This window comes from Myotis lucifugus, unplaced genomic scaffold (assembly GCF_000147115.1).
Source record: "Myotis lucifugus unplaced genomic scaffold, Myoluc2.0 scaffold_353, whole genome shotgun sequence".
Taxonomy (NCBI): Eukaryota; Metazoa; Chordata; class Mammalia; order Chiroptera; family Vespertilionidae; genus Myotis; species Myotis lucifugus.
In genome coordinates this window covers 181,141-205,803 of record NW_005871401.1, presented here as the reverse complement: position 1 = coordinate 205,803, position 24,663 = coordinate 181,141, and the positions used below count along the sequence as shown (strand labels likewise).

The 24,663-nt window shown below is 43.1% G+C and overlaps 1 protein-coding gene, 1 non-coding gene and 1 pseudogene across 4 annotated transcripts in view; 2 read left to right on the top strand and 1 right to left on the bottom strand.

Moving 5' to 3' along the window:
* Positions 1 to 23,589, top strand: part of MCUB (mitochondrial calcium uniporter dominant negative beta subunit) — a 43,720-nt gene extending 20,131 nt beyond the window's left edge. Inside the window, exons 1-6 of one of the 3 annotated variants that reach the window (XR_001350799.1) lie at positions 8,813 to 8,827; positions 8,992 to 9,152; positions 13,975 to 14,089; positions 14,699 to 14,774; positions 15,281 to 15,451; positions 23,402 to 23,506. Coding sequence is in view for 2 of the 3 variants with exons in the window: in XM_014466707.1 (XP_014322193.1) it covers positions 12,257 to 12,259; positions 13,949 to 14,089; positions 14,699 to 14,774; positions 15,281 to 15,451; positions 23,402 to 23,574 (564 nt within the window). In the remaining variant the exon portion in view is untranslated. Of the gene's footprint in view, positions 1 to 8,812; positions 8,828 to 8,991; positions 9,153 to 12,241; positions 12,260 to 13,948; positions 14,090 to 14,698; positions 14,775 to 15,280; positions 15,452 to 23,401 lie in introns of those variants that run through there. The other 2 variants (XM_014466707.1, XM_014466708.1) reach the window with 2 other exon arrangements.
* Positions 11,592 to 12,197, top strand: LOC102430249 (annotated as a pseudogene).
* On the bottom strand, positions 18,760 to 18,866 carry LOC111828405. Its single transcript, XR_002832270.1, has one exon. It is a non-coding gene; the product is annotated as a U6 spliceosomal RNA (small nuclear RNA).
* Positions 23,590 to 24,663: the final 1,074 nt, after the last annotated feature.

Genomic DNA, 24,663 nt, shown 5'->3' with positions numbered 1-24,663 from the left:
GACAAAAATCCATTCTCCAAGTTTTCCCTCTTTTCCCACATCCAGTGGTATATAATAATACAACTTTGTTTATGTTAATGTGTTTTTTAAATTATTTCAGAGAGTGGAAGGGGGAGGGAGAGAGAGATATAAACATCAATGATGAGAGAGAATCATTGATCGACTGCTTACTGGGGATGGAGCCCGCAACCCGGGCATATGCCCTGACCAGGAATCAAACCGTGATCTCTCCTGGTTCATAGGTCGACACTCAACCACTGGTCACACTGGCCAGGCCAACCAAGTTTATGTTAAACAAACAAAAGTAATAAGGAATATAAAAGCATGTTTATGAAATGAAATATGTTAATTATTTATTGGCAAAGAGTTTTGAATGGATGGAAACTAAAGTGTTAAGGAAAACTTACTAGGAGTAAAGCTCTTAAAGGAACTTTAGGATTTTGAAAAGCAATTGTGTGACTTCAGAGATGTTTCATTTTTAATAGAAATAGTACATGTTGGGATACTGAGATGGGGAAGAGTCAGGCGGGGCTGATATGAAGGGGAAGATAATTTTTGCCCTTCTGCTAAATTGGGGTTTTTCTTGAGGTAGAGGGAGAGGAAGGTGAGGTTCGGAAGGGTTAAGAATCTGGGCAAGGGTCCTGCAGATGGAAGCAGGACTCAGACTCAGGCAGTCTGGCTCTGACCACAGCACACTTGTTTGGCTTTGTGGCTAGAATTTTAATAGGATAGAGTTTAGAAAGAGGGCATTTGAGGACAAAGGCATGGAGCCAACAGAGTGTGAGACATGTGGAGCAACAGTTTGGGACTTGTTGCTGGAGGATTATTTGTGGGTGCTGTTTGGTAGGGTCTCAGAGAAAATTAGATCGAGTTTCCTTCTTGATCCCCCTAAATTAAAATTCAGTCTGTTCTCTTGAGAACTTTTAAGAGCTTAAGCTTTTCTCCAACCTAGACCTATGACACAACCTTATTATGAACATGACCATGAAGATGCAACTCTATTATATGACCTATATATTAAGGCTTATACCAAATGGCTCTTGTTGTGTTGGCTGTTGTCTGTTTTTTATTTGACAAGCTAAGGGAAAAGATGTCAGTACCCCTGACTACATAGTGAGGTATTGCATGTTTTAAAAATTCTTGCAGCACATGGGTTGAAAATAGCTGATCTAAAGCAATAGTAGACTAGAACTCTTTGGGATTTTAACTTTTAAAGATTTTACGTGCTTCTGATGGAGTCCACCCCCTAGCCAATCCATTGTCCCCAGGCTAGACTGACAAACACCTTCCCTATGTCACCCTGACTTCACTTCGGATGTACTCCTCTTCCCCTTTGTTTGATCCCTTTCCCCAGTGATCTGTAGGGAATGGACCCGTGGTTCCCTGGGGAGCGTGAAGCTATAGCTTCCTGGTGCAATTGCCCAGAAGGCCATGCTTATAATGTCTGGCCTCCCCTTTGCTTTCTTTCTATTATTAATATTAATAAACTAGCTAATTATGATGATAACACTATCATCTAATTCTTAGACCTCATTCAAATTTTACCCCCCCCCCATAATGTTCTTTATTGCTTCAAGTTCTGAATCACAGTTGAATTTAGCTGTCATGTCTCCTTTAATCTGGAACAGTCACATTCTTTCCTTGACTTTCAATGATTTTCACTCCTTTGAAGACTTATGGTTATTTTGTAGAATGTCTCCCTTTGGATTTGTCTGCACTTCCTTGTGGTTTGATTCAGATGCTACACCATTGTCAGGAATATCACAAAATTGATGCATGTATTATTTTTCATTGCAGGGTTTTGCTTTGCCCCACTAATGATAATGTTCACTTTAATCACTTAAATTAGGTTGGTGTCTGCCAGACTTCTTCCCTTTGAAGTTACTATTGTTTCCTTTGGTGTTAATGCTTTTGTGTGGAGGCATATTAAAATTATGTAACTATCTTGTCCCTTATCAAATTTATTTATTTATTATTTAAACTTGTTTCATGAGTGCATTTTCAAACTTTTTATTTACTTAACTAGAGGCCCAGTGCACGAAATTTGTGCACAGGAGGTATGGGGGGGTCCCGGTTGGGGGGGTCCCTCAGCCCTGCTTGCAATGATGCCAACGTCCTGCACCCCGGCCTCTGGCCAGAGGCCCCTCCCTCCCTCCGTGTGGCCTGGGTGCGGGACGATGGGCTCACATCGCCCCCAGAGGCCCCTCCCTCCCTCAGCGTGGCTGGGGCATGGGATGCTGGGCTCGTGTCACTGGGGCAACACTGCCAGTGTCCTGCCCTGGCCACTATGGGTGCCGCCATCTTTTGTGATAGAGTGACGGTTAATTTGCATATTACCCTTTTATTAGATAGTATTAGGGTGAACTCATTGTTTCCTATTTCTTTTCTTTTTATTGCATTTATTGGGATGATGCTAGTTAACAAAATAATACAGGTTTCAGGTGCACAATTCTACACATTTCCTGTTTTTTTTCAGCCCGTTATTATCATTTATTTTAATGCTCAGGTTGTTCCAGTTTTAAGTATTGAGACTGCTGCTGAATCCTTTTGCTATGTCTCTTATCCTTCATTGAGCACTTTCTTACTCTCTAGCAAAGCAAGATGCTCCAGGTTTATGTTGTCCTTCTTATGCCCCAGTCCTGGAATTAGCCATTTCTCCAAGGAGCTCTGGTTCCTTCGGGATGAGAGTGGTATTTAGAAGCAAATGTCTGGAAGCTAGATATGCTCGTTGTTGGAAGTGCTACTGCTCATGGGTCCCCTTGGAAAGAGTATGTGCATTTACATAATAAGTATAAAATATAAATATATAAAATTTAAAACATATATACATATATGCATCTTTGAAAAGTTTGATATTTATCTTGTTTTACTTATTTATATTTGCTTATAATTTTACATATTAAAAACCACAAATTCATACCAGTACTTCCATTACAGTACTACAGGATTCATTCTTATTTTCTTTCGTGCCATATAGTAGCTCCCTTCTTTAACAGAACATATTTGACTTCCATTCTTGATATATTTTATCAGTTTTCCTAAGTGTGACAGTTTGTCATCTGTGCCACCACCATTTCCCCTTCCTCACTGGATTTGGGTTCTGATACCTTGTTCTGAGCCTACCTTTCATCAGAAGCCCCTTTCCCCCATTCAGGCTCTGCCACCCCACCCTCCTCACCATGTGCAGGCTCAGACTCCATGCTGGCTGCCCCTCTGCATGGATGCCCTCCAGCTACACTGAGATTCAGGCTCCCCTTATCAGGCCACTCCTCTCCCCACTCCATGAGTGCCCTTTTCAGAATGACTCCTTAGAATGAAGAAGTTTTAAGAAGAAAAAATAAAATTAAATCTGTACCTGACACACTGTGGTGAAAGTAGAACCCCAGAAGTAGAAAGATGGGAGAAAATATTTAAATTTACAGAAGATGTGTTAATAGAGGCCAAAAGGCAAAGGATTGTCTTCAAGGGTCTTAGTGGAAATAATCAATCTGGAATTCTATATCCAATAAACTATCATTTCAACAAAGTAAAGTCCGAGAGACTTAAAGAGTCTTATTGAGAGTTCTCTGGAAGAATAAAATTGAACACAGAAGAAAGTAGGATGCATGGGAAAAAAAATGGAGAGCAAAATAGTTAGAAATCTTACAGATGAATCTAACAAGTAATAACTATATATACCAATAGTCATGATGACAATTTGGGGAATTCCAAAAAATAAAGTAAAAATAGTTCCTTCTTAATGGTGATTAATGCAACTTAAGATCTTTATCATTGTTTAGTAGAAGGGTAGAGAAATTAACTTTACACTCTAAGCTAAGTAAGAAATTTCAAAATGTACAAGGCAAACATACATGTACTTCCAAATTAATAGAGGGTGAAAGAGTATAAAAAACAACTAGTTCAATTGTCGGAAGACAAAAAGGAAGAAAGAAGCAAAGGAAAATCAGGATAAATAGCACAAAGTAAGATGGCAGATATCGAACTTTATCTGAAATAATAAATATAAATAGATTAAACTCAACAGTGAAAAGAACAGAATACATTAACAGATATTGAGGGTTTACTACCCATACATAGGTTGTCATTGAAAACACTATTAAAAGCTGTAGTGAACAAAATTTAACATATAAGGAAGGGGTGAGAATGCAGAAGAAATGCTAAAGAAGGAAATGGGTAAAATATAAGCATAGAAAAATGAATAAAAACTCAATAATTTAAAACCCTGTTTTATGTGCCACCTAATTGTGGAGTTCTATGGAATGTGTGAACCAAGCAAGTAAACCCCTTAGCTAGATCATTACTTTGTTTTGAAGCTTGTTCTTGGGTTCATTAGTTTTCCACCCTGTGGTGTGTCATGATTTTTTTATAGAACCTCACACTGAGCTCCAAGCTTTTGTCATTTATTTTGCTTTTCTGTTAAAAAAAAAATCTAACTGCTCTATAATAGCTCTCTTTTGATGAACTCTTCTGACTTTCCATTTATTAATTATAAATAATGTACTTTTAAGCCAATATGTTCTAATATTTCAATATGTTGGTAACAGACTGGAGTAGACAAGCAGATTAGTCTAATATCTTCTCTCTGGATTGCGATCATTCATTATTTGCTCTCAAAAGCATTTCCTTGTTGAAATGAAAAAAGGAAAGAAGGAGAGAAGAAGGGAAGGAAAAAAGGAAGGATGAAAGAAATATTTACCAGAATATAATTTCAGGGGTCCTGCTGAGGTCAGTCTCCAGAGAATGAGGGAATGACTGGCCTAAATGCCGAATGCTTAGAAGGGAGATAAATGTGACCCGGCTGAGAGAAAGATAGCTGAGATGTGGAAGTTATTGTCAGTTACTGTATGTAATGCTGTATGTATCACTTCCATTTCTGTTCTGCTTTAGTCATGTTGTGGATTAACTTCTTCGAATGCCTAGATCAAAAAGATTTATTTCAACAATGATGATTCATGTAGTACCTGAGAGAGACTGAAGTATTTGTGTGTGCTACAAAATGGATTTTGATAGGAAGATTTAAAATCTAGAAGTCAGAAGAGTTCATCAAAAGGGTGGTAGTACATGAGTTCTGTGGGTTTTATGGTAAGAGAGTTAAGAGTTGACCATGAAACATAGGTACACTGGACAGAGCTTTCCAGGCAAGGGTGGGAATAAGTACAAAGGCAAGGAAGTATGCAACAATGTGCCAAATTCAAGAAACTGCAATATGTTTGGCATCTAGAATACAGGATTGGCAGGTAGGTAATGCTGGGGAAGTAGACAGGAATCAACTCATGGAAAGTTTTATTTGGAATTGGTCTTTTTGCAAGAGAGAGCAAATAGAGGGCTTTACATTTAGAAGTGGTTTGCTTACTGTGATTTTAGAAGATTGGAATAGATCTTAATCTGGACTGGCTGGTGGGAGAAGCCAGTGAGGAAGCTGTTACAGTGGTTTAGGTGAGATGGTGAGGATCTGAGCTAGGGCAGTAGAGGTGGAGCTAGAAAGGAGAGGTTGGATTTGAGGGCTCTGTGAAATAGAATCAGTAGGCCTCAGTGACAGTTCAATTGTAACTCTGGTCTACCAGTTCATCAAGATAAGGAATAAAGGAGAGGCTCAGGTCTATGGAGGAACAAGAAAAACTCAGTTGAGATACCTGTGGCCTATCAGGGTGAGTCTCCAGCAGGAAGCTTGTTGCTCGTGATGCCAAAATATGTCTTTGTTTGATTCTGAACCTTTGAAAATCTGCTTGGTTGGATGCAGAATACTACAAATCTGGGATTGTATTGAGTAAAGCAACATGAAGCAAAGAAAATTTTCCCGGCCCTAGCCGGTTTGGCTCAGTGGATAGAGTGTTGGCCTGCGGACTGAAGGGTCCCGGGTTCGATTCTGGTGAGGGGCATATGCCCAGGTTGCCAGCTCAATCCCCAGTGTGTGTGTGCACGTGCATGCGTGTGTGTGGGGGGGGGGGGCGGGGGGGGGGCTGCAGGAGGCAGCTGGTCAGTGATCTCTCTCATCATTGATGTTTCTATCTCTCTATTCCTTTCCCTTCCTCTCTGAAATCAATAAAAAATATTTTTTTAAAGGGGGGAGGGAGAAAATATTCCCCAAAGAAGTTTGAAAATACATTTTTAGGATCCTAAAGTTGTTACAACTTTATGATTCAATCATTCTGCAGTCTATCCTAAAGGGAAAAAATGCAAACAAGGATTTATGTACAAAGATGTTTAGAATCAGTTTAGTTGTAATGGTAAAAAGTTGAATACAGTACATAGAAAATAAACTGGAAGGTATACATCACTGTTAACTGTAATAATTTTAGGTGATGGCATTTTTACTTTTGGCGATTTTTACTTTTTATTTTGAGAGTATGTGATTTATGGATTTTCTAAAATGATCATGCATTCATTTCTGACTAGGAAAAATATGTAAAAGTAGTATATAAAATGGAAATGTCTAACAATAGGTAAGTAGATTCTGGTACACCCATAGGATAAATGGTTATAGAGCTGTTTAAATAAAATAACTTAAAATAATGAGACATTTTTAATCAGGCAGGTAAATCTTATAAAACATTAATGATCAGCTCTCAAATAACCCATTATGATCTTTTATGCCATATATATATATATATATATATATATATATATATATATATATATATATAGAGGCTGGCATAAAAGAATTCAGGTTGGTGGGATTGTGGATGCTTATTTTCTTTATTCTCAAAAAAGTTTCCTGGTTTCTATAGGGCTTTTTGCTTCTTATTTTCTACCTTTAATGAAATAGTCTGTTTTATTCTTTCTTCTTTTCTACCACTTTAGAAACTACAGACTAAGTGGTTTCCTTTCCTTAAGTGTTTAACATAAACACATACTTAATTAGTAGAGGCCCTATGCACAAAATTCATGCACTTGGGGGGTCCCTCAGCCCAGCCTGTGCCCTCTTGCAGTTCAGAGGCCCTTGGGGGATGTCCGACTGTCGGCTTAGGACCGCTCCTCCCAGGGAGGAGCGGTCCTAAGCCATCAGTCAGACATCCTTATCGCTGCCGTGAAGTGGGAGAGGCTCCCACCACTGCTGTTGCACTCGCCAGCTGTGAGCTCAGCTTCTGGCTGAGCAGCTCTCCCCCTGTGGGAGTGCACTGACCACCAGGGGGCAGCTCCTGTGTTGAGCATCTGCCCCCTGGTGGTCAGTGCGCATCATAGCAACCAATAGTTCCGCCTTGGACTGAAACTGGCTCTTTGACATCCTCTGAGGGGTCCCAGATTGCAAGCGGGTGCAGGCCAGGCCAAGGGACCCCACCCATGCATGATTGGAGCGGGGAGGGATGCTGGAGGGCTCCAGGGTGTGGCTGGCCTGCCTCACTCAGTCCCAATTGGCCAGAACCCAGCAGCAAGCTAACCTACCAGTGAGAGCATCTGCCCCCTGGTGGTCAGTGCATATTATAGCAAGTGGTTGAGCAGCCTTAGCATATCATTAGCATATTACGCTTTGATTAGTTGAATGGCCGACTGGGATGACCAGACACTTAGCATATTAGACTTTTATTATATAGGGATCGCTTGTTAGACAAAGTCTCAAAGTTTTCATGATCTTTTCCCGCCCCTGAACATGACAGGGATTTTCACATGTTGTAGGAGTCCACTGAATATAATATACCAAATATAGTTTAGTATTTTTGTACTCATTTTAACACACAAATTGGTCTAAAGTTTTTTAACAGTAAATAGTTTATTTACCAACATACTTTACAGCTTTGGTGTTTGTGTTAGTTTCCTGAGGCTTCCATTAACAAAGTACCTCAGACTGGGAGGGTTAAACAGACTTTTTTACTCACAGTTTCTGGAAACTGAGATGTCAGCAGTGTTGGTTTCTTCTAAGACCTCTCTCCTTGGCTTGTAGATGGTCATTGTTAGGGTTTGGCCGTTGATGCGGGCTGTGAAAGAATTCACAACTAAAAGAAGAGATGCAGAGGGGAGTTTATTTTCCTTTCCAAGAGAGCTAGTCAATACAGGGCAGGCAATAAAGAGTAGCCTGCTCTTTTAAGCAGAGGCTGTTGCTAAGTGACAGGGAAGGCAGGGGAATTCTGTTGAGGTTGAGTAGATATCTGGGGTTGTCTTAAAAAGTTATAGTTTGTTGCTTTCCAAAAGACAGTCCAGCAGTACTTAGGAGCTATCTTATCAGTATTTTTCCCAAGCCTGTAAAACATGCTTAGAGCAAAAGTTCTGAAGAATTCAAAAAAGGCTTATTTGAAGGGGAAAGGGAAAGGGAACTTTCTACTAACTAGATACTCCTTGGTGCAAATTATCCCTGAGATGTGAAAACAGCAGGGAGGAGGTGGATGCAAGAATGTAGCCTTGCTTCTGAGAATGACAGTCTGCGGCTCTTTTATGCATTTGGAATGAAGAAGGGGAGGCAAGGAAGATTACATAAGTGGGAGGAAGGAAGGCCGAAATTCCCTATGATTGGGTTACAGGATAGTTAACAGGATTGTGCTCTCTTGAGGGTGGTCTGAAAAAGAGGCATTTCAATGGACAGGGCTAGTTTAAGGCAAAGATAAACCATTTACTAAAGAGGGTATATGCCTGAGGCATGACTACCCACTATGACCTTCCCAGGTAGAAATTTATGATCAGATCACCCTTTAAGGTTGCTTTTGGATAGATTTCTTATAGACCTCTTTTTCTATCCACAACCTTATGCTATGAAGGGACCAAGCAGATGTTACATCCAATTAAAAGGAAAAATAAAACAGCACAAAGTTATATGGAAAGAAGAATGTTAAGATGAATTGCAAATGGATATAAAACTGGTATTTCCACAGTGGGGAGAAAGTCAGATCACTACCAGGTTGGACAGAATTTACATACCTATCAGTTTCCTACAATTAACAAATAGTTGCTAGTTGCAAAATGCCTCCAAACCAATGAACAGGGATAAACTGTGATCACTTGGAAACATGTGCTGTGGACAATGCATAAGTTTGCACTGAAACATTTTCTTTTTTCCTGCAGGACTCAGAACCCCCTTGGCTGTCCACTTGAGCCTGCTTATCACATTGTGTTTCTCTTTTGTTTTGGGGGACATGGAAATACATTGTGTTTGAGCACGGAGCACAGGGGTCCCTTAATCTTGAATGAAAATTGCATCTTTGTTTTCTTAATAATAATAAAAGGTATTTAATCCAAATGGTGACATCACTCTAGAAGCAACCTGATCTTGTTACTTGGCCCCAATGTGTAATCATTATACAGCTCCTTTCCACTAATGGCTGCTGTCCTTTTACTTTGAAACTCAAACAGATCTCTCCCATATTAATATTTTCCCTCTTGTAGTCTTCTAATTATAGCCCAGGCTCCACCCTCCCCCCACCCTCCACCCCCAACATGTTCCCTTCTTTATCTCACAACCCATTTCTTCTGAACCCTCTGGCTGTCAAAGATCACAGTAGCTGGTACATCTTTTTAATAGTTATTTTATTGATTTGAGAGAGAGAGAGAGATCGATTTGTTGTTCTACTTATTTATGCATTCATTGGTTGACTCTTGTATGTGCCCTGACCAGAGATCAAACCCACAACTTTGGCATACCAGAAAGATCCTCTAACCAACTGAGCTACCTGGTCAGGATGTACTTGGTATATCTTGAAGCTGGAATCCCATCTTAGTTCTGACTGCAAAGCCTGTACTTTTTCTGATCGTCGTAGCCAGCAGGAAAGAGGAAAAGGCATTTGAGTTGGACCTTGAGGGAATGACAGTTAGGTAGAAGTAGGTAAAGAAAGCACTTGAATGACACAGCACATTTGCCTGGGGCCCAAGTTCCTACTGCATGGAATAAATAGTAAGTGATAAAGCTGGGAGGTGAGTTAGCCATTAGGCATGTGTTATGCCTTGCACTTGCTTAATGCTTTGTTTTAATCTTTACATCAGCTCTGCAAGATAGCTGTTGCTATCCTCACCTCACCCTTGAGAAAACTGAAGCGCAGAGTGGTCCCTCTTACAACTTATCTGGAATCGCTCAGCTGTTAAGTGGCTGAATTAAATTTAGAATCCCCTTCTTTTCAACCCTGGGGTCTTTATTCTTTCTACTTCATATAAGGCTAAGGGGTTTTAAGCAGGGGTGTGAAGTGGTTAGAATTGTATTTAGGAAAGATAGTGATGAAAGGGAAGCCGCAGTCAGCTTTTTGACTTGATACTATCATTTGAAGGCCTGAACCCTTAACCCAGCACTAAAGTGTGGAATTAAATGCAGAAGCTTAGGTGCCTTGAAAGCCATTGAGCGTCAGCTACTCGTCATGTGGTCTACACATCTGCAACTTCAGTATAATCCTGGGGTTTATTAAAAATGCAAATTCTATGTACACTCTTACCTTAGACTTATTAGAACAAAGATCCCTGGGCGTGGAGTCCAGGGATCTGAGTTTTAAGCCAGCCCTCCAGGGGATTGTTAGTCACACAAATGCTTGAGAAAGCCCTGATAATTTTCTCTGGCCTCTCTGCCTTTCCGCATTTCCTGGTGTTACCAGCAAGACAACAAGACCTCAGTTCTTGTCTTCTTGAAGGAAAGAGTTCCGTCAAGAGGCAAAGTGCAGCAAAACAAGCAAGAATTTATTGGCCACAGCAAAAACACATTTAGAACAGTGAACTAAGGAAGGGCATGGAAGAAGCAACAGGGGAGCCTCGGTGGGGCTGCTTTGGCTCACTGGGAAGTCAGAGAAAAGAGGACCTTGGAGATCGGTTCAGGGGTTTAGCCCAGAACACAGTGCCACTGCCCATTGCTCCTCTGGTTGCAAGTCTTGTGGGGCCTATTAGAGTTTAGGGCAGGGGTGGGCAAACTTTTTGACTCGAGGGCCACAATGGGTTCTTAAACTGGACCGGAGGGCCGGAACAAAAGCATGGATGGAGTGTTTGTGTGAACTAATATAAATTCAAAGTAAACATCATTACATAAAAGGGTACGGTCTTTTTTTTTTTTTTTTTTAGTTTTATTCATTTCAAATGGGCCGGATCCGGCCCGCGGGCCGTAGTTTGCCCACGGCTGGTTTAGGGGATACATACCTGTGTGGGGAGCTGAGGGGAAAAGGGATGGCACAGGCATGCTCGCCTGGGGGAGAGGGAGGGATGAGTCCTTTTTGTTGAGGGTGTTTATCTCTCTCTTGCAGGTGGAAATCTTAGGGGAGGTCTCTGGGGAGGGTCTCAATATAACATCAGCTTTCCAGGTGTGCTCTTTCAGGGTTATGTTCTCCTCTGATTGGTCGGCACCAGGGCTGGAGTCATTAGTAAATGCAGCTGGTCCTGAGGCAGCCATGGAGTCACTTGTCTGGTTTTGCTGCTTTTCTGGGCCTGGAGATGAAACACAACTGAGGCCTAGATGCTGTCTTTAGGGAGGGAAAGGTCAGGGGGTTTAAACCACATGACCAGCGATATTTAAGGTCAGGGGATCTAAATCCCATGTCCAGCAATATGCTCGGGAGAAAAGGTTACTCTGGGGGCGAGGTCTTTGTTTTCCAAGCTTTGCCCCTTTCTAGGCAGCCAGGCTTTCCGCCCTGGCGAGTTTCTGCACCTGGTCCATTGTCCCTGCTCTGCTCATGTCTGTCTAACTGTATAACACTGGTCATCAAGAGGGTGCATCTTGCTTTTCCCAGGCGGCTGCCGAAGATGGCGGAGGGGCAGGTCCTGGTGCTTGATGGCCGAGGCCATCTCCTGGGCCGCCTGGCGGCCATCGTGGCCAAGCAGGTACTGCTGGGCCGCAAGGTGGTGGTTGTGCGCTGTGAGGGCATCAACATTTCTGGCAATTTCTACAGAAACAAGTGCATGCTGCCCCACAAGACCAAGCGAGGCCAGGCCACCTTGGACCGCCTCAGGGTGTTTGACGGGATCCCACCGCCCTATGACAAGAAAAAGTGAATGGTGGTTCCCGCCGCCCTCAAGGTTGTGCGTCTGAAGCCTACCCGGAAGTTTGCCTACCTTGGGCGCCTGGCTCATGAGGTTGGTTGGAAGTACCAGGCCGTCACAGCCACTCTGGAGGAGAAGAGGAAGGAGAAGGCCAAGATCCATTACCGCAAGAAAAAGCAGCTCATGAGGCTACGGAAACAGGCCGAAAAGAACGTGGAGAAGAAAATTGACAAATTCACAGAAGTCCTCAAGACCCATGGACTCCTGGTCTGAGCCCAATAAAATTGACTGTTATTCCTAAAAAAAAAAAAAAAAAAAAAAAAAAAGAGGGTGCATCTTAAAATGATTTCCTTGATAGTAGACCAGAAACTTCATCTCACATTAAATGATAAATACTTTATGATGAGGAATTATCGTTATTGCTATCTAGGAACCTGACTTGTAAACTGTCTTTAATACCTTTAGCATTATACAGACTTTAGCATAGACGTTAACTCATATATAAAGGTGGTAGTAGATAGAAGAAAGTCTGGAAGGATGCACATCAAGCCATTGCCAAAGAAAAAGTTATTCCTGGCACTTGTTGTAAAACGGGAGGGTAGACTTGATTCAGGGGGACCACAACAGGGGGACTTTGCAATGGGAGAGAGATTCAGCTCAACTCCAAATACAACAAGGAAAAGTCGGGATTTATATCTGAGGAGCAGAGTGGGGTTTGGTGAATCTTTGCTACACTGACCTAACAGGATTCTTGCTGAAGGCAGACTAGGGTGATCAGATAATACTTGGGAGATGGTGGAGGATGAAGGATTTGATCAGGTATGGAGGGTTCTGGCTAAACGAACTTAACAGGATTCTTGCTAAACCTGGGCTCTTGGAGGACATGCCCAAGGATGGGGCTTAGTGAAGCTTACAGGACCTGTATCAGATTTGGCCAAGAAGAGAGTCTTCGTTACCACTAACAGTGATTACTTCAAGGGGGGGAAGGTAGGGATTGTGAAGTAAAGGGAGGGGCTTTAACTTTTAGCCCCTACATATTTATATTTAGCCTTTATACATGGAGGATCGTTTCTATCATTAAATATTTTAAGAGATGTATTTTGGTAGAGAATTAATTCTGACATATTTTCAAATGGATACATTTTTTCTGTTTCATGTAGTTTTACTAAAAGTAATAGATAGTATTGTAATATCCATTATCAAACTTGGAGAACTTCTATGTATTTTTTTTTGAGAGTTGCACCTATTCTAAGAAATAATCAGCTTTTTTCCTTCTCATCTAGTAGTGAGTTATAGTTTTAGAAATAAAATCCAAATGAATAGCCTTAATGTGATAGATGATATTTTGTTGAAACTAATTGCCTAGATATGTTTAATACTAGGAATAAGTATTTGCATGTTTTTATTATTGATGGGATTGCTTTGATTTTGAGCATAATGGAACATTATTTGAGTCAGTGTCATTTCATTTTGTAGCAGTGAACACTTTTTTAACCACTTATTCATCGTTTTAAATATGTAAAGGAAACCACTCAATTTGTGATTTCTAAAATAGTAGAAAAGCAGAAAGAATAGAATGAACTTTTTCATAGAAAGTAAAAATAAGAAGCTAAAAGCCCTATCTATATATATAAAAGACTAAGCGACCATCCTACCGTTTGACCATCTGACCGGTAGCTATGACGTGCACTGACTACCAGGGGGCAGATACTCAACGCAGGAGCTGCCAAGCTGTGGTGACTTGGCAGTGGCGGTTCTCAGGTAACGCACCCAGAACCAGAGAGGAGGGAGCCCAATAACGGGATGCACCACCTGAGAACCGCCCTCTCGAAATCTGGGACCCCTCGGGGGATGTCGGAGAGCTGGTTTTAGCACGATCCCCGCAAGCCAGGCAGAGGGACCCCACCTGCCAGAGGGACTTTGCTCTCTCCCTAGATGACCTTTGAGCCACTGTGCCACCCCAGGTGCGGCCAGTCAGGGAAGGACCGTGGGAGGTTGGCTTCAGGGCATGTCTGGCCCGTCTCGCCCAGTCCTGCCCCGCTGGCCACCTTCTAATTAATTTCCTTTCAGTGTGCACGAATCCGTGCACTGGGGCACTAGTAGAAACCAGAAGACTGTCAGCAGAGCTTTCTGTGATGAAGAAAATGCTCTCTTCCTGTGCTGTCCAGCAGCAGCCATTCTGCACAAAGAGCTATGGAGCACTGGAAATGGGGCCAAGGTGACTGAGAAACTGAATTTTTAGGGTTACTTAATTTTAATTAATTTAAATATAAATGGCCACATGTGACTAGTGACTACCAAATTGGACAACACAGACCTACCAAGAGCAGTGCTTATCAAAGTGTGCTGTGCAGGAGAATCACCTGGGGATCTTGTTAAACTGCAGATTCTAATCCAATCAGCCTGGGCTGGGTCTGTGATTCCGGGTTGCTGATCAGCTCCTAGGGTGTGCTGATGCTTCTGGCCCACGACCCAACTTGGAGAAGCAAATACCTAGAACATACTTGCATCCGTTTATTTTAGATGATCTCCTAAAAGGAAGAACCAAATTTAAAAATTGCCTCAAAACTCTAGCGTTTTTTAGAGTCCTCTCACCCCGAGGTGAGAACCTGGTCCTAGTGTCAGTGCTGCAGCTCACCCGCGTAGCAGGCAGCCAGCCCTGCGGCCCGGAAAGGGTGAGGGAGGTCCCCCAGGGCAGACCCAGGCATGTGCAGGAAGCTGGGCTTTTCATTATGCTCGCCTTATAAGGTTAAAAGGAATCTTATGGCAAAGGTACTTGCTTCAACTTTCCCACTTTTTCTAAAAGAAAAAATAATCTTTCTTACAGGTTTTGTGTGTGAAGCTGTGTGAAAGTCTGAAATGCTATCAAGCACATCTTTACAGCACAGTGGCGCCACCTGATGGTAAGCTTTCAGAGCACTTGTTTGATTCCTATGCTGATTTAGTGCCATTCTTCCAAATCAAATGAGGGTGTGAGTTTTGAGCAAAACGGACTTTTCTTGCATTCCCCCACCCCATGCCACCCTGCATCTGGCTCTGTTCAGTTCCTCCCTTTTCTGTTCCCCTGATATCTCTGATGTCTTTTGGCAAACTTCCACCCCAGCAATCAGAACAGTTACAGATGAACGAGAAACGTTTCTGCCCTCAAAAACAACTATTTACCTAGGAAGACTCTAAGATAATCATAATAAAGTGTGATATATGCCGTGATAAAACATCATAGAATGGTAGGGAAATTTGTAAACCGTAGTATGGTAAAGGCACTATAGGAGCCGTGCAAATGATTGCAGGAATTCAGGGGCTTATGAATACATGGTTAAGCATTCCTTTTAGAGGTTTTGTATTTTAAAGTTATCTTTATAAAAAGTAAATTTTATCTATTTTTATATTGTCTTTTTTTCCTTAACAGAAGTAACAGTTAGTTATAGACATGGCCTTCCCTTGATAACACTCACTCTACCATCCAGAAATGAACGCTGTCAATTTGTAGTCAAACCAATGTTATCAACAGTTGGTTCGTTTCTTCAGGACGTACAAAATGAAGATAAAGGTGTCAAAAATGCAGCCATCTTCACAGCAGGTATATATATCTATTTTTTTTTCAACTTCGTCTTTTTCTTTTCCTCTTTTTCCTTTGTTTTGCTTCTTTACTTTTTAAGAAATTGATTCTGTAATTATTTTTCCATCACCATTTATCCCCACTATACACTTTCCACCTCCACCCACCGCAATCACCACACTGTTGTCCGTGTCCATGAGTTCTTCCTCTTTTTTTTTTTTTGCTCAATCCTTCCATCCCCCACAAAACACCTCACTAAAGCTGTCTGCCTGCTCTCTATCGATGAGCCTGTCTCTGTTTTGTTTGCTAGTTCAGTTTATTAAATTCCACATATGAGTGAAATCATAGGTTACTTGTCTTTCTCTGACTGGCTTATTTAACTTAGCATAATGATCTCCAGGTCCATCCATGCTGTTGCAAAGGGTAAAATTTTCTTTCTTCTTACAGCTGAGTACTATTGCATTGTATAAATGTATCACACTTTTTTATCCACTCATCTACTGATCCACTAGGGCTGCTTCCAAATCTTGCTATTGTAAATAACTCTGCATATATTCTTTCAAATTAGTGTTTTGGGTTTCTTCAGATAAATTCCCTGAAGTGGAATTGCTGGGTCATAAGGTAGTTCCACTTTTAATTTTTTGAGATCATTCTTTATATCATAAACTAGAGGCCCAGTGCATGAAATTCGTGCATGGGGGGGGTGGGGAGAGGAGTCCCTCAACCCGGCCTGCCCTCTCTCACCGTCCAGGAGCCCTCAGGTATGTCCTCCTCTGCGGGAGGCAGCCGGGCTGATCAGGGGGAGGCGCTGCCCCCATCACCCTGCTGCCGCTGCCACTGCCAGCTGTTGGGCCCTCGGCCTCGCTTCTTAGTGCTGGCCCCTCCCCCTGCCCACTGGTGAGTGGGGGGCCATCTGGGGCCAGGCCAGCTGGGGGAGGGGCTGTGGGAGATTGAGGCGCAGCAGATTGCACCCCATCCAGCTTCTGTGGACCGGGCCTGCGCTGCTGCCTCTGTGGCTACCTCTGTGGAAGGGGCAGCACTGGGACCAGGCCGCACTATGGAAGGGGGCATGGTGCCGCCTTTTCACTCCCTCTCCCAAGGGGCCATGGCACTGGACTGGCGGTGCCACCTCGGCCTGCCCCTCCCGTGTGAGCACCAGACCTGCCTGCCCTTCCCGCGTGGTGCCGGCTTTAGGCCCTCACAGCTGCTGTGGCTTTGTCTGGATGGATTTTCCAGAGACATCCACCCTAATTAGCATATTACCCTTTTATTAGTATAGACTAGAGGCCCGGTGCACAAAAATTTGTGCACTCGGGGGGGGGGGGGAGAGGGGTCCCTCAGCCCAGCCTGTGCCCTCTCGCAGTCTGGGACCCCTCAGGAGATAACGACCTGCTGGCTTAGGCCCGCTCCCGGGTGGCAGAGGGCAGGCCCAATCCCTAGGTGCCGCCCCTGGTTGGGCTCAGAGCAGGGCCGATTGGGGAGTTGGGGCGCCACCCCCTGTCATGCACAGAGCAGGGCGGATCGGGAGGTTGCGATGCCACCCCTAGTCACGCTCAGGGTAGGGCCGATTGGGGGGTTGGGGCACCGCCCCCTGTCACACTCAAGGCAGGGTCGATAGGGAGGTTGCGGCGCTACCCCCTGTCACGCACAGAGCAGGGCCAATCGGGGTTGGGGCGCTGCCCCCTGTCACCCACAGAGCAGGGCCCATCAGGGGGGTTGGGGCTCCGTACCCTGTCATGCACAGAGCAGGGCCCATCAGGGGGTTGAGGAGCTTCCCCCTGTCACTCACAGAGTAGGGCCGATAGGGGAGTTGGGGCACCGCCCCCTGTCACACACAGAACAGGGCAGATCAGGGGGTTGGGGCGCCGCCCTCTATCACCCACAGAGCAGGGGCGATCAGGGGGTTGGGGCACCGCCACTGGCCACTGTCACACTCAGGGCAGGGCGGATAGGGAGGTTGTGGCCCCGCCCCCTGTCACTCACAGAGCTGCAGGGCAATCAGGGTTTGGGCGCTGCCCCCTGTCACGCTGATCCCGGTGCCGGGTAGCCTCAAGGCTCCACTGATCCTGGTGCTGGGAGGCATATTACCCTTTTACTATATAGGTTAGAGGCCTGGTGCACGGGTGGGGGCCGGCTGGTTTGCCCTGAAGGGTGTCCTGGATCAGGGTGGGGGTCCCCACTGGGGTGCCTGGCCAGCCTGGATGAGAGGATGATGGCTGTTTGCAGCTGGTCACACCCCCTTCAGGGTGGGGGTCGCCACTGGGGTGCCTGGCCAGTCTGGGTGAGGGGCTGAGGGCCCTTTTCAGGCTGGTGGGTGACTGAAGCTCCCAACCTGTCCTTTTTTTTCTTTTTTTTTTTATTCTTGGCCAGCTTTAGCTCTGAGGCTTGGCTCCAGCTCTGAGGCCTCGGCTGCTGAAAGCAGGTATCAGGTTTGTTTGGGTTCTATAATTGTAACACTGTTGAGGTCCTGCTCACTCCAGCTCTGAGATCCCGGCTGGCTGAAAGCAGGGATCTGCGTTTGCTCTATAATTGAAACAATGTTGCGGTCCTGCTGGCTGAAGCCCGGCTGGCTGAAAGCAGGTTTCTGGGGTTTTGTTTAGCTTCTATATTTGTAACAATGTTTCTTAAACTGCAAGCTCAGAGGCTGGCAAGGCAGGTGGGGAATGTTGGCTTCCTCTGTCAGTGAAGCAAGCAAGCCTCATGTTCGCTTCAAGCTGCCTGGCTGCCGGCTGCCATCTTGGTTGGCAGTTAATTTGCATATCGCCCTGATTAGCCAATGGGAAGGGTAGCAGAGGTATGGCTAATTACCATGTTTCTCTATTATTAGATAGGATGGTTGGTCTTCACTGAGACCTTTTAGAATCAGTAATATTAATTAGTGCATGTTTTGATTACTTATTTCATAAACTTAGCCCTGAGTAAATTTTATTTCATTTTATTTTATTTTTGAATTTTTATGGGTTTATTTGAGCCAAAACTCAGCCCTGAGAAAATTTTAGTGACACGGTCATCAGTGTGTAATTTTCAGCAAAATTTGAATAATATTTTAAAATATAGTTTCAATGATTAAAATATCCAGTGAACAATTAAAATACACAAATGGTTTTTATCTTTGTTATACAGCAGTTTCAATCTAGTATGCTTTTTGACAGAATTGGTTCTCTGGAAGAATATACTTTTTTTAAAAAAATTTTGTTTTATTGCTTAAGTATTACAAAGAGTATTACATATGTCTCCTTTTTATTTTCCCCCTTGACCTTCCTCCAGCCTCCCCTACCCCCCAATGTCTTGTGTCCATTGGTTATGCTTATATGAAGATAATACTTTTTTAAAAAATGGAACATTTATCGAATTTGTTTGTCATCCTTGTGCAGAGGTCATGCTGATCTTCTTTGGATCATTCCCATTTTAGTTGATGTGCTGCCAAAGCGAGCACTACATATTTTTAAAAACCAGCATAGGTGGTTAATCATTTAGAAATTTTAAATTTAAAATATGGCTTTTAGCCTTGTTGGTGTGGTTCAGTGATTGAGTGTCGACTTATGAACCAGGAGGTCACGGTTCCATTCCCAGTCAGGGCACATGCCTGGGTTGCGGGCTTGTGCAGAACATCATCATTGATGTTTCTACCCTTCTTCCTCTTTCTGAAATCAATAAAATCATATTTAAAATGTAGCTTTTATGTTCTTGTGCTCTGATATGGCCTTAGACTTACTGCCCCTAAAATAGAATAAAGGATTGTTTATTCTTTATAAATGAATAAATTGGCATTGTTATTTTATGGTAGTACTAGAGGCCTGGTGCATGAAATTCATGCACTCAGGGGGGGGGCGGGTCCCTCAGCCTGGCCTTCACCCTCTCGCAGTCGTGGAGGCAGGAGAGGCTTCCGCCACTGTTGCTGTGTTCCCCAGACATGAGCCCAGCTTCTGGCTGAGCAGCGCTCCCCCTGTGGGTGCACACTGACCATTAGGGGGCAGCTTCTGCATTGAGCATCTGCCCCCTGGTGGTCTGTGCACATCATAGCGACCCGTCGTTCCGCTGTTTGGTCGATTTGCATATTAGCCTTTTATTATATAGGATTCCATACTTAGAATAAGATTATTTAAAAGTTGAACACTGGTACAGTTTTGAAAAGGAAATAAACATTCTTCTCTCCTATCAAAGTTCAGAACTTATAAAGGATAGATAGAGAAGTTGGAAAAATCAAGATTAATTACTCAACAAATATTTATTGAGCACTAACTTATACCAGGCACTATTCTAGGTGTGAGAGGTAGCACAAAGAAAAACTCCTGCTCTTGTGGAGTTTACATTTTAAAGGGAGAAAGAAACAAGGTGAAGAAATAAAATATATAAAATATTAGGTAAGTGAAATGGAAAAAAATAAAGCAGAGTGGGGTGGGGAGTGTGTGTGTGTGTTGGGTGGAAGGCTTGCTAAGGTCACATTTGAAGAGGACCTGGAAGAGATCAGAGAGCTCTGTAGGTGGGAGAAGAGTCTCCAGGCAGAGGCCCTGAGTGGGAGCCACCTCCTCTGGCTGCAAAGGAGGGAGCTGGATGGAAGTAGGTGGGGAGGGGCAGAGTGTGGAAAACCTTGTTGAATGTTATTGTGAGGACTTCGGATTTAACTGGAAGGGGAGCTTTTTTCCTGGTAAAACCAGAATCAGAGAGTAGGGTTTTAGCCCAATGGCCACAGTGGCCTAATACTCCATCCCTGAACTTGACAGACATTCCCCCCAGTTACAGGAGCAGTAAACACCCATGGACCTCCCTCTCAGGGCTTGCCTTCCTAAGCTTCTGAGAGCAGGTAGATGCAGACCTTGAGCACAGTGCCTGCCTGGTAGGTAGTATGTATTCAATAAGTGCTTGTTAAATGAATGAAATAAAGAGGTTAAAGCAAGGATGGTTGTGCACCCTGCTTATTACTAAAAAATAGGTTGAGCAGCTTTGAAACATACTAGTAAAGCACAAAGGAAAAGACTAGAAATCTTAGAGAAAGGGGACTTTTGGGTTGAGTGAAAACACTTATTGGGGTTTAAATCAATACTTGCTCAGGAATAGGGGAAAAATTTCAACACTTTATCATTATTAGCTCCTTCAAAGTATTCCATGTCAGCCTTTTGCTGTTCCTACATTAGTATAAAGGATAATGTAGTACTTCAATTGAGAAATCATATGCAGTTTGTTTTTTTATAGTAATGCTTTAAGGAGTTGAAGTTATTTTGCCCGTCAGTTTGGCTCAGTGGATAGAGCATTGGCCTGCGGAGTGAAGGGTTCCGAGTTCAATTCTGGTCAAGGACATGTATCTCGGTTGCCCAGGCCCTGGTCAGGGTGAGTGCCAGAGGCAGCCAATTGATGTGTTTCTCTCACATCAATATTTCTCTCTTTCTCTCTCTCTTCCACTCTCTCTAAAAATCAATGGGAAAAATATCCTCGGGTGAGGATTAAAAAAAAAAAAGAGTTGAAGTCATTTAAACATACATTTTTAAATGACACTTACAAAATCAGATGAAACTATTAGTGTGTTGTTGATCTTTTTAAAAAGAGGCTCTGGTGGAAAACAGTATGGAGTTTCCTCAAAAAATTAAAAATGGAGCTACCTTTTGGAATATATCCTCAGAATCCCAAAACACCAATCAAAAAGAAGATATGCATCCCTGTGTTCATAGCAGCACAGTTTACAATAGCCAAGATCTGGAAACGACCCAGTGCCCATCAGCAGAGGAGTGGTGAAAAAGCTGTGGTGCACTTACACAATGGAATACTACATGGCCATAAAAAAGAGGGAACTCTTAAGCTATGCAACAGCATGGATAGACCTGGAGATGCCGCATTCTTTTGCAGTGAGGGTTCAGGAATCTGGAGAAGGGGCTGCGACATAAATGGATATACTAGATAAGAAATACATATTTGGAAGTCATGGGGAGCCAGGCGGAGGCCTCACCCTCTAGTGATGTGGGCTCCCTGAATATCTGGACCCACGGCTTTTTATTCACACATTTTGCCCTTTAGCAAAGCAGACGCACATATCAAAGGTAAGGTTTGGTAAACAATAAAGGATTATCAGGTTAGGGGAATTAGCCTCAGCTATTTGGCCAGCAGCAGGGTAATATAATGCTGATATTCAGCCCTGCTGAATATCAAAGCCCATCAGCCTTTAGAGGACTTTTCACATTTATTATGACCGGCTGGACTTGGCCTCCAGCATGGAGAGTATTATGCTAAGCCAGTCAGAGAAAGACAAGTATCTTATGATCTCACTGACATGTGGAATCTAATGAACAAAATAGGCTGATGAATGAAATGGAACCAGGAGCATGGATGCATGGAACAGTCTGGCCGGCGCCAGAGGAGAGCCGGTGTGGGTGACTGAATAAAAAAGGTGAAGGGATTGGCTAAAGAACATGTATGCGTACCCCATGGACACACAGTAGTGGGGTGACAGCCAAGGGAGGAGAAGGCAGAGGTGGGTGAAGGTGGGCAGGCAAAGCTGAGAGAGAATGGGGACATCTGCAATAATGTCAACATTTAAATGTTTTAAATTTAAAAATAAATAAAAGCAGTGTGCCAAATAAAATAAATAAAATGAGGCTCAGTGGGTAGAATTTGCCTGCATTTAGTTTGGGCATGAAAAGAGTGTTCACAGTTTTGCCCATGCTGTGGGTTGAATTATTTGGCAGTTCCTCAGAACATGATCTCACCTCAGCTGATAAACAGGAGATAGACAGCCAAATTCCAGGAACAGACGCAGGTGCAGGCTTGAATTGCTGCCTCTGGAACAAAAGAACGACAGAGGAGCAGACGGGAGGCAGGCAACCAGGGTCTTCCTGATTTTACTGGCGGTATTACTGCCGTCACACACATACTAATGTAGCTGAAATAGCTCCAGTGTAATGTAGCCAAGCAAATGCCAGGCCAGGAAAAATACTCATCCTCGACTTGATGTGACGAACTTATGTCACAGTTCTGAAGGAGTAATGATAGAAAGAGAAACTCCTACACAGCACCAGCCTTTTACTTACCGTTCAATGACTTTGCTTTCTTCACATCTGGGTTACATTAAAGTGTAATTCAAAAGTATAATAACACAAACGAGGCTATGTGGGAAGCTGTGCAAAAGCACACGGAGGTTAAAATTTTCCAAGAGATTTTTTTCCTGAAATGTTCCTAGAATATTTGTAATTACTGCTAGATGCTCTCCTACCTCTTTCCACCTCCACACAATACACCACAGAAATGCAGATTTACTCCTTAGGTTTAATTATGTTTATTACTATCTCTGCCACCCCTACCGTTGGCAGCTTTGCCTCTTTTTATCTTTCCCAGACTAGAAAGGGGGCGGGGGGGGTGGGGAGCCTGTGTGTGGTGGTGTGTGGTACTGTTTGCCTACCAAGTTTTAACAAACACAAATCAATCACCTATAGTAATTAAAAATAAGAGAAAGGCAGGCTTTTAGAAATGGTACGACCTGTTGGACTTGGCTGTAAGCAACAGAAATGTAAGCATCGGCAGACTCTGAGATTGGGATTGCCAGAAAGCCAGGCTCAGAAGAGGGCAGGAACCGAGGGAGAACACAGCAGACCAGGTTGGCCCAGGAGCAGCCTGATGAGCTCTGCTGTGACATCCCCAGCCCACAGCTGCCACCTCACCCTCTCTGGCCTTGCTGTAAAAGTTTCCACCTGCCCTGAATCTTTCCGTGACTGTCTGCAGATACAGTCTCCCTAGGGACATCAGTCTGGATCCCAGCCTGGCTGACAGGGTGAGAGAGGAAGCACCTGCCTGCTCTGCATGGTCCAGTGGGGTGAACGGTAGAGCAAAAGGGGAGATTCCTCCCCATGGGAACAGTGTTGGGTATAGGGAGCTCCCACTACTGTTCTATAAAGACCTGGGTTAGTAAGTATTTCTCTATATATTGGGAAAAGGTTCTTACTGCTCTAAACCAAGAATGTATTTTTGCATTGTTTTCTCTTTCAGATGGCAGTGAGATTGCAACTTCAACCTTGATGGGATTTTTGCTAATGAATGATTTTAAACTTGTCATTAATAAAATAACATACGATGTACAATGCCCCAAGCAAGGTAAGAAACACAGCCATGCAACCATCTTAACATTTCCCTGTAGCTGTGGGACTTTCATAGGGAGGTAGCGTATCTTAACGGATCTTTTAAAATCACCAAATGACCACGAAGGCTTTGGAGAGCCGTGTTTAAACTTTTCTAGTAGGGGTGTTAGTGATCAGTAGAAGTTGCGTAGCAGGACGTTTAGTCTCATATACTCTTTTCAGACTTTTAAGACTTCACTTTAGGATCTTGACATTAATAATCTGGCAGTACTGTGTTAAGAAGTAGGCTGGAAAATCATGAACTCAAATGTGTATTGTTGCACAGCTCTTAACTCTTTTTTAAAAAATAGACTTTATTTTTTAGAGTAGTTTTAGGTCCCTAGCAAGATTGAGCAGATAGTACAGAGTTTCCAATTACACTGTGCCCACCTCCCCCCAGCCTCCCCTATTATCAAGCACCACAGTGGTACATTTATTACAATCCATGAACCTACATTGACACATCATCATCACTCAAGTCCCACAGTTGGCATTAGGACTCACTTGAAATGTTGTACATTTTTAATGGTTTTCGACAAATGTGTAATGACATATATCCAGTATTACAGAATTTTGTAATGCTTTTGGTTTATCCACTATTGTAGTATTATACAGAGTGGTTTCACTGCCAAAAAAAATCTTCGGTGCTCTGTCTATTCATTCCTCCCCACACCCCCAACCATGGCAGCCATTGATCTTTTAATTGTCTCCGTAGTTTTGCCTTTTCCAGAATGTTATACACTTGGAACCATACAATATGTAGTCTTTTCAGATTGCCTTCCTAAATAAGTACTATGAGTATAAGTTTTCTCCATGTATTTCATGGCTTGATAGCTTATTTCTAATTAGTGCTGAATACTATTCCATTGTCTGAATGTATCACAGTTTATTTATCCATTCACCTACTGAAGGATATCTTAATGTTTCCACGTTTGGACAATTTTTTAAAACTTTTATTTATTGATTTGAGAGAGACATTGATTTGTTGTTCCACTTATTTATGCATACATTGGGTGATTCTTGTATGTGCCCTGACTGGGGATTAAACCCCTAACCTTGGGGTATCTGGATGACACTCTAACCCACTGAGCTACCTGGCCACGCCAGCTTTTGAAAATGATGAACAAAGTGGCT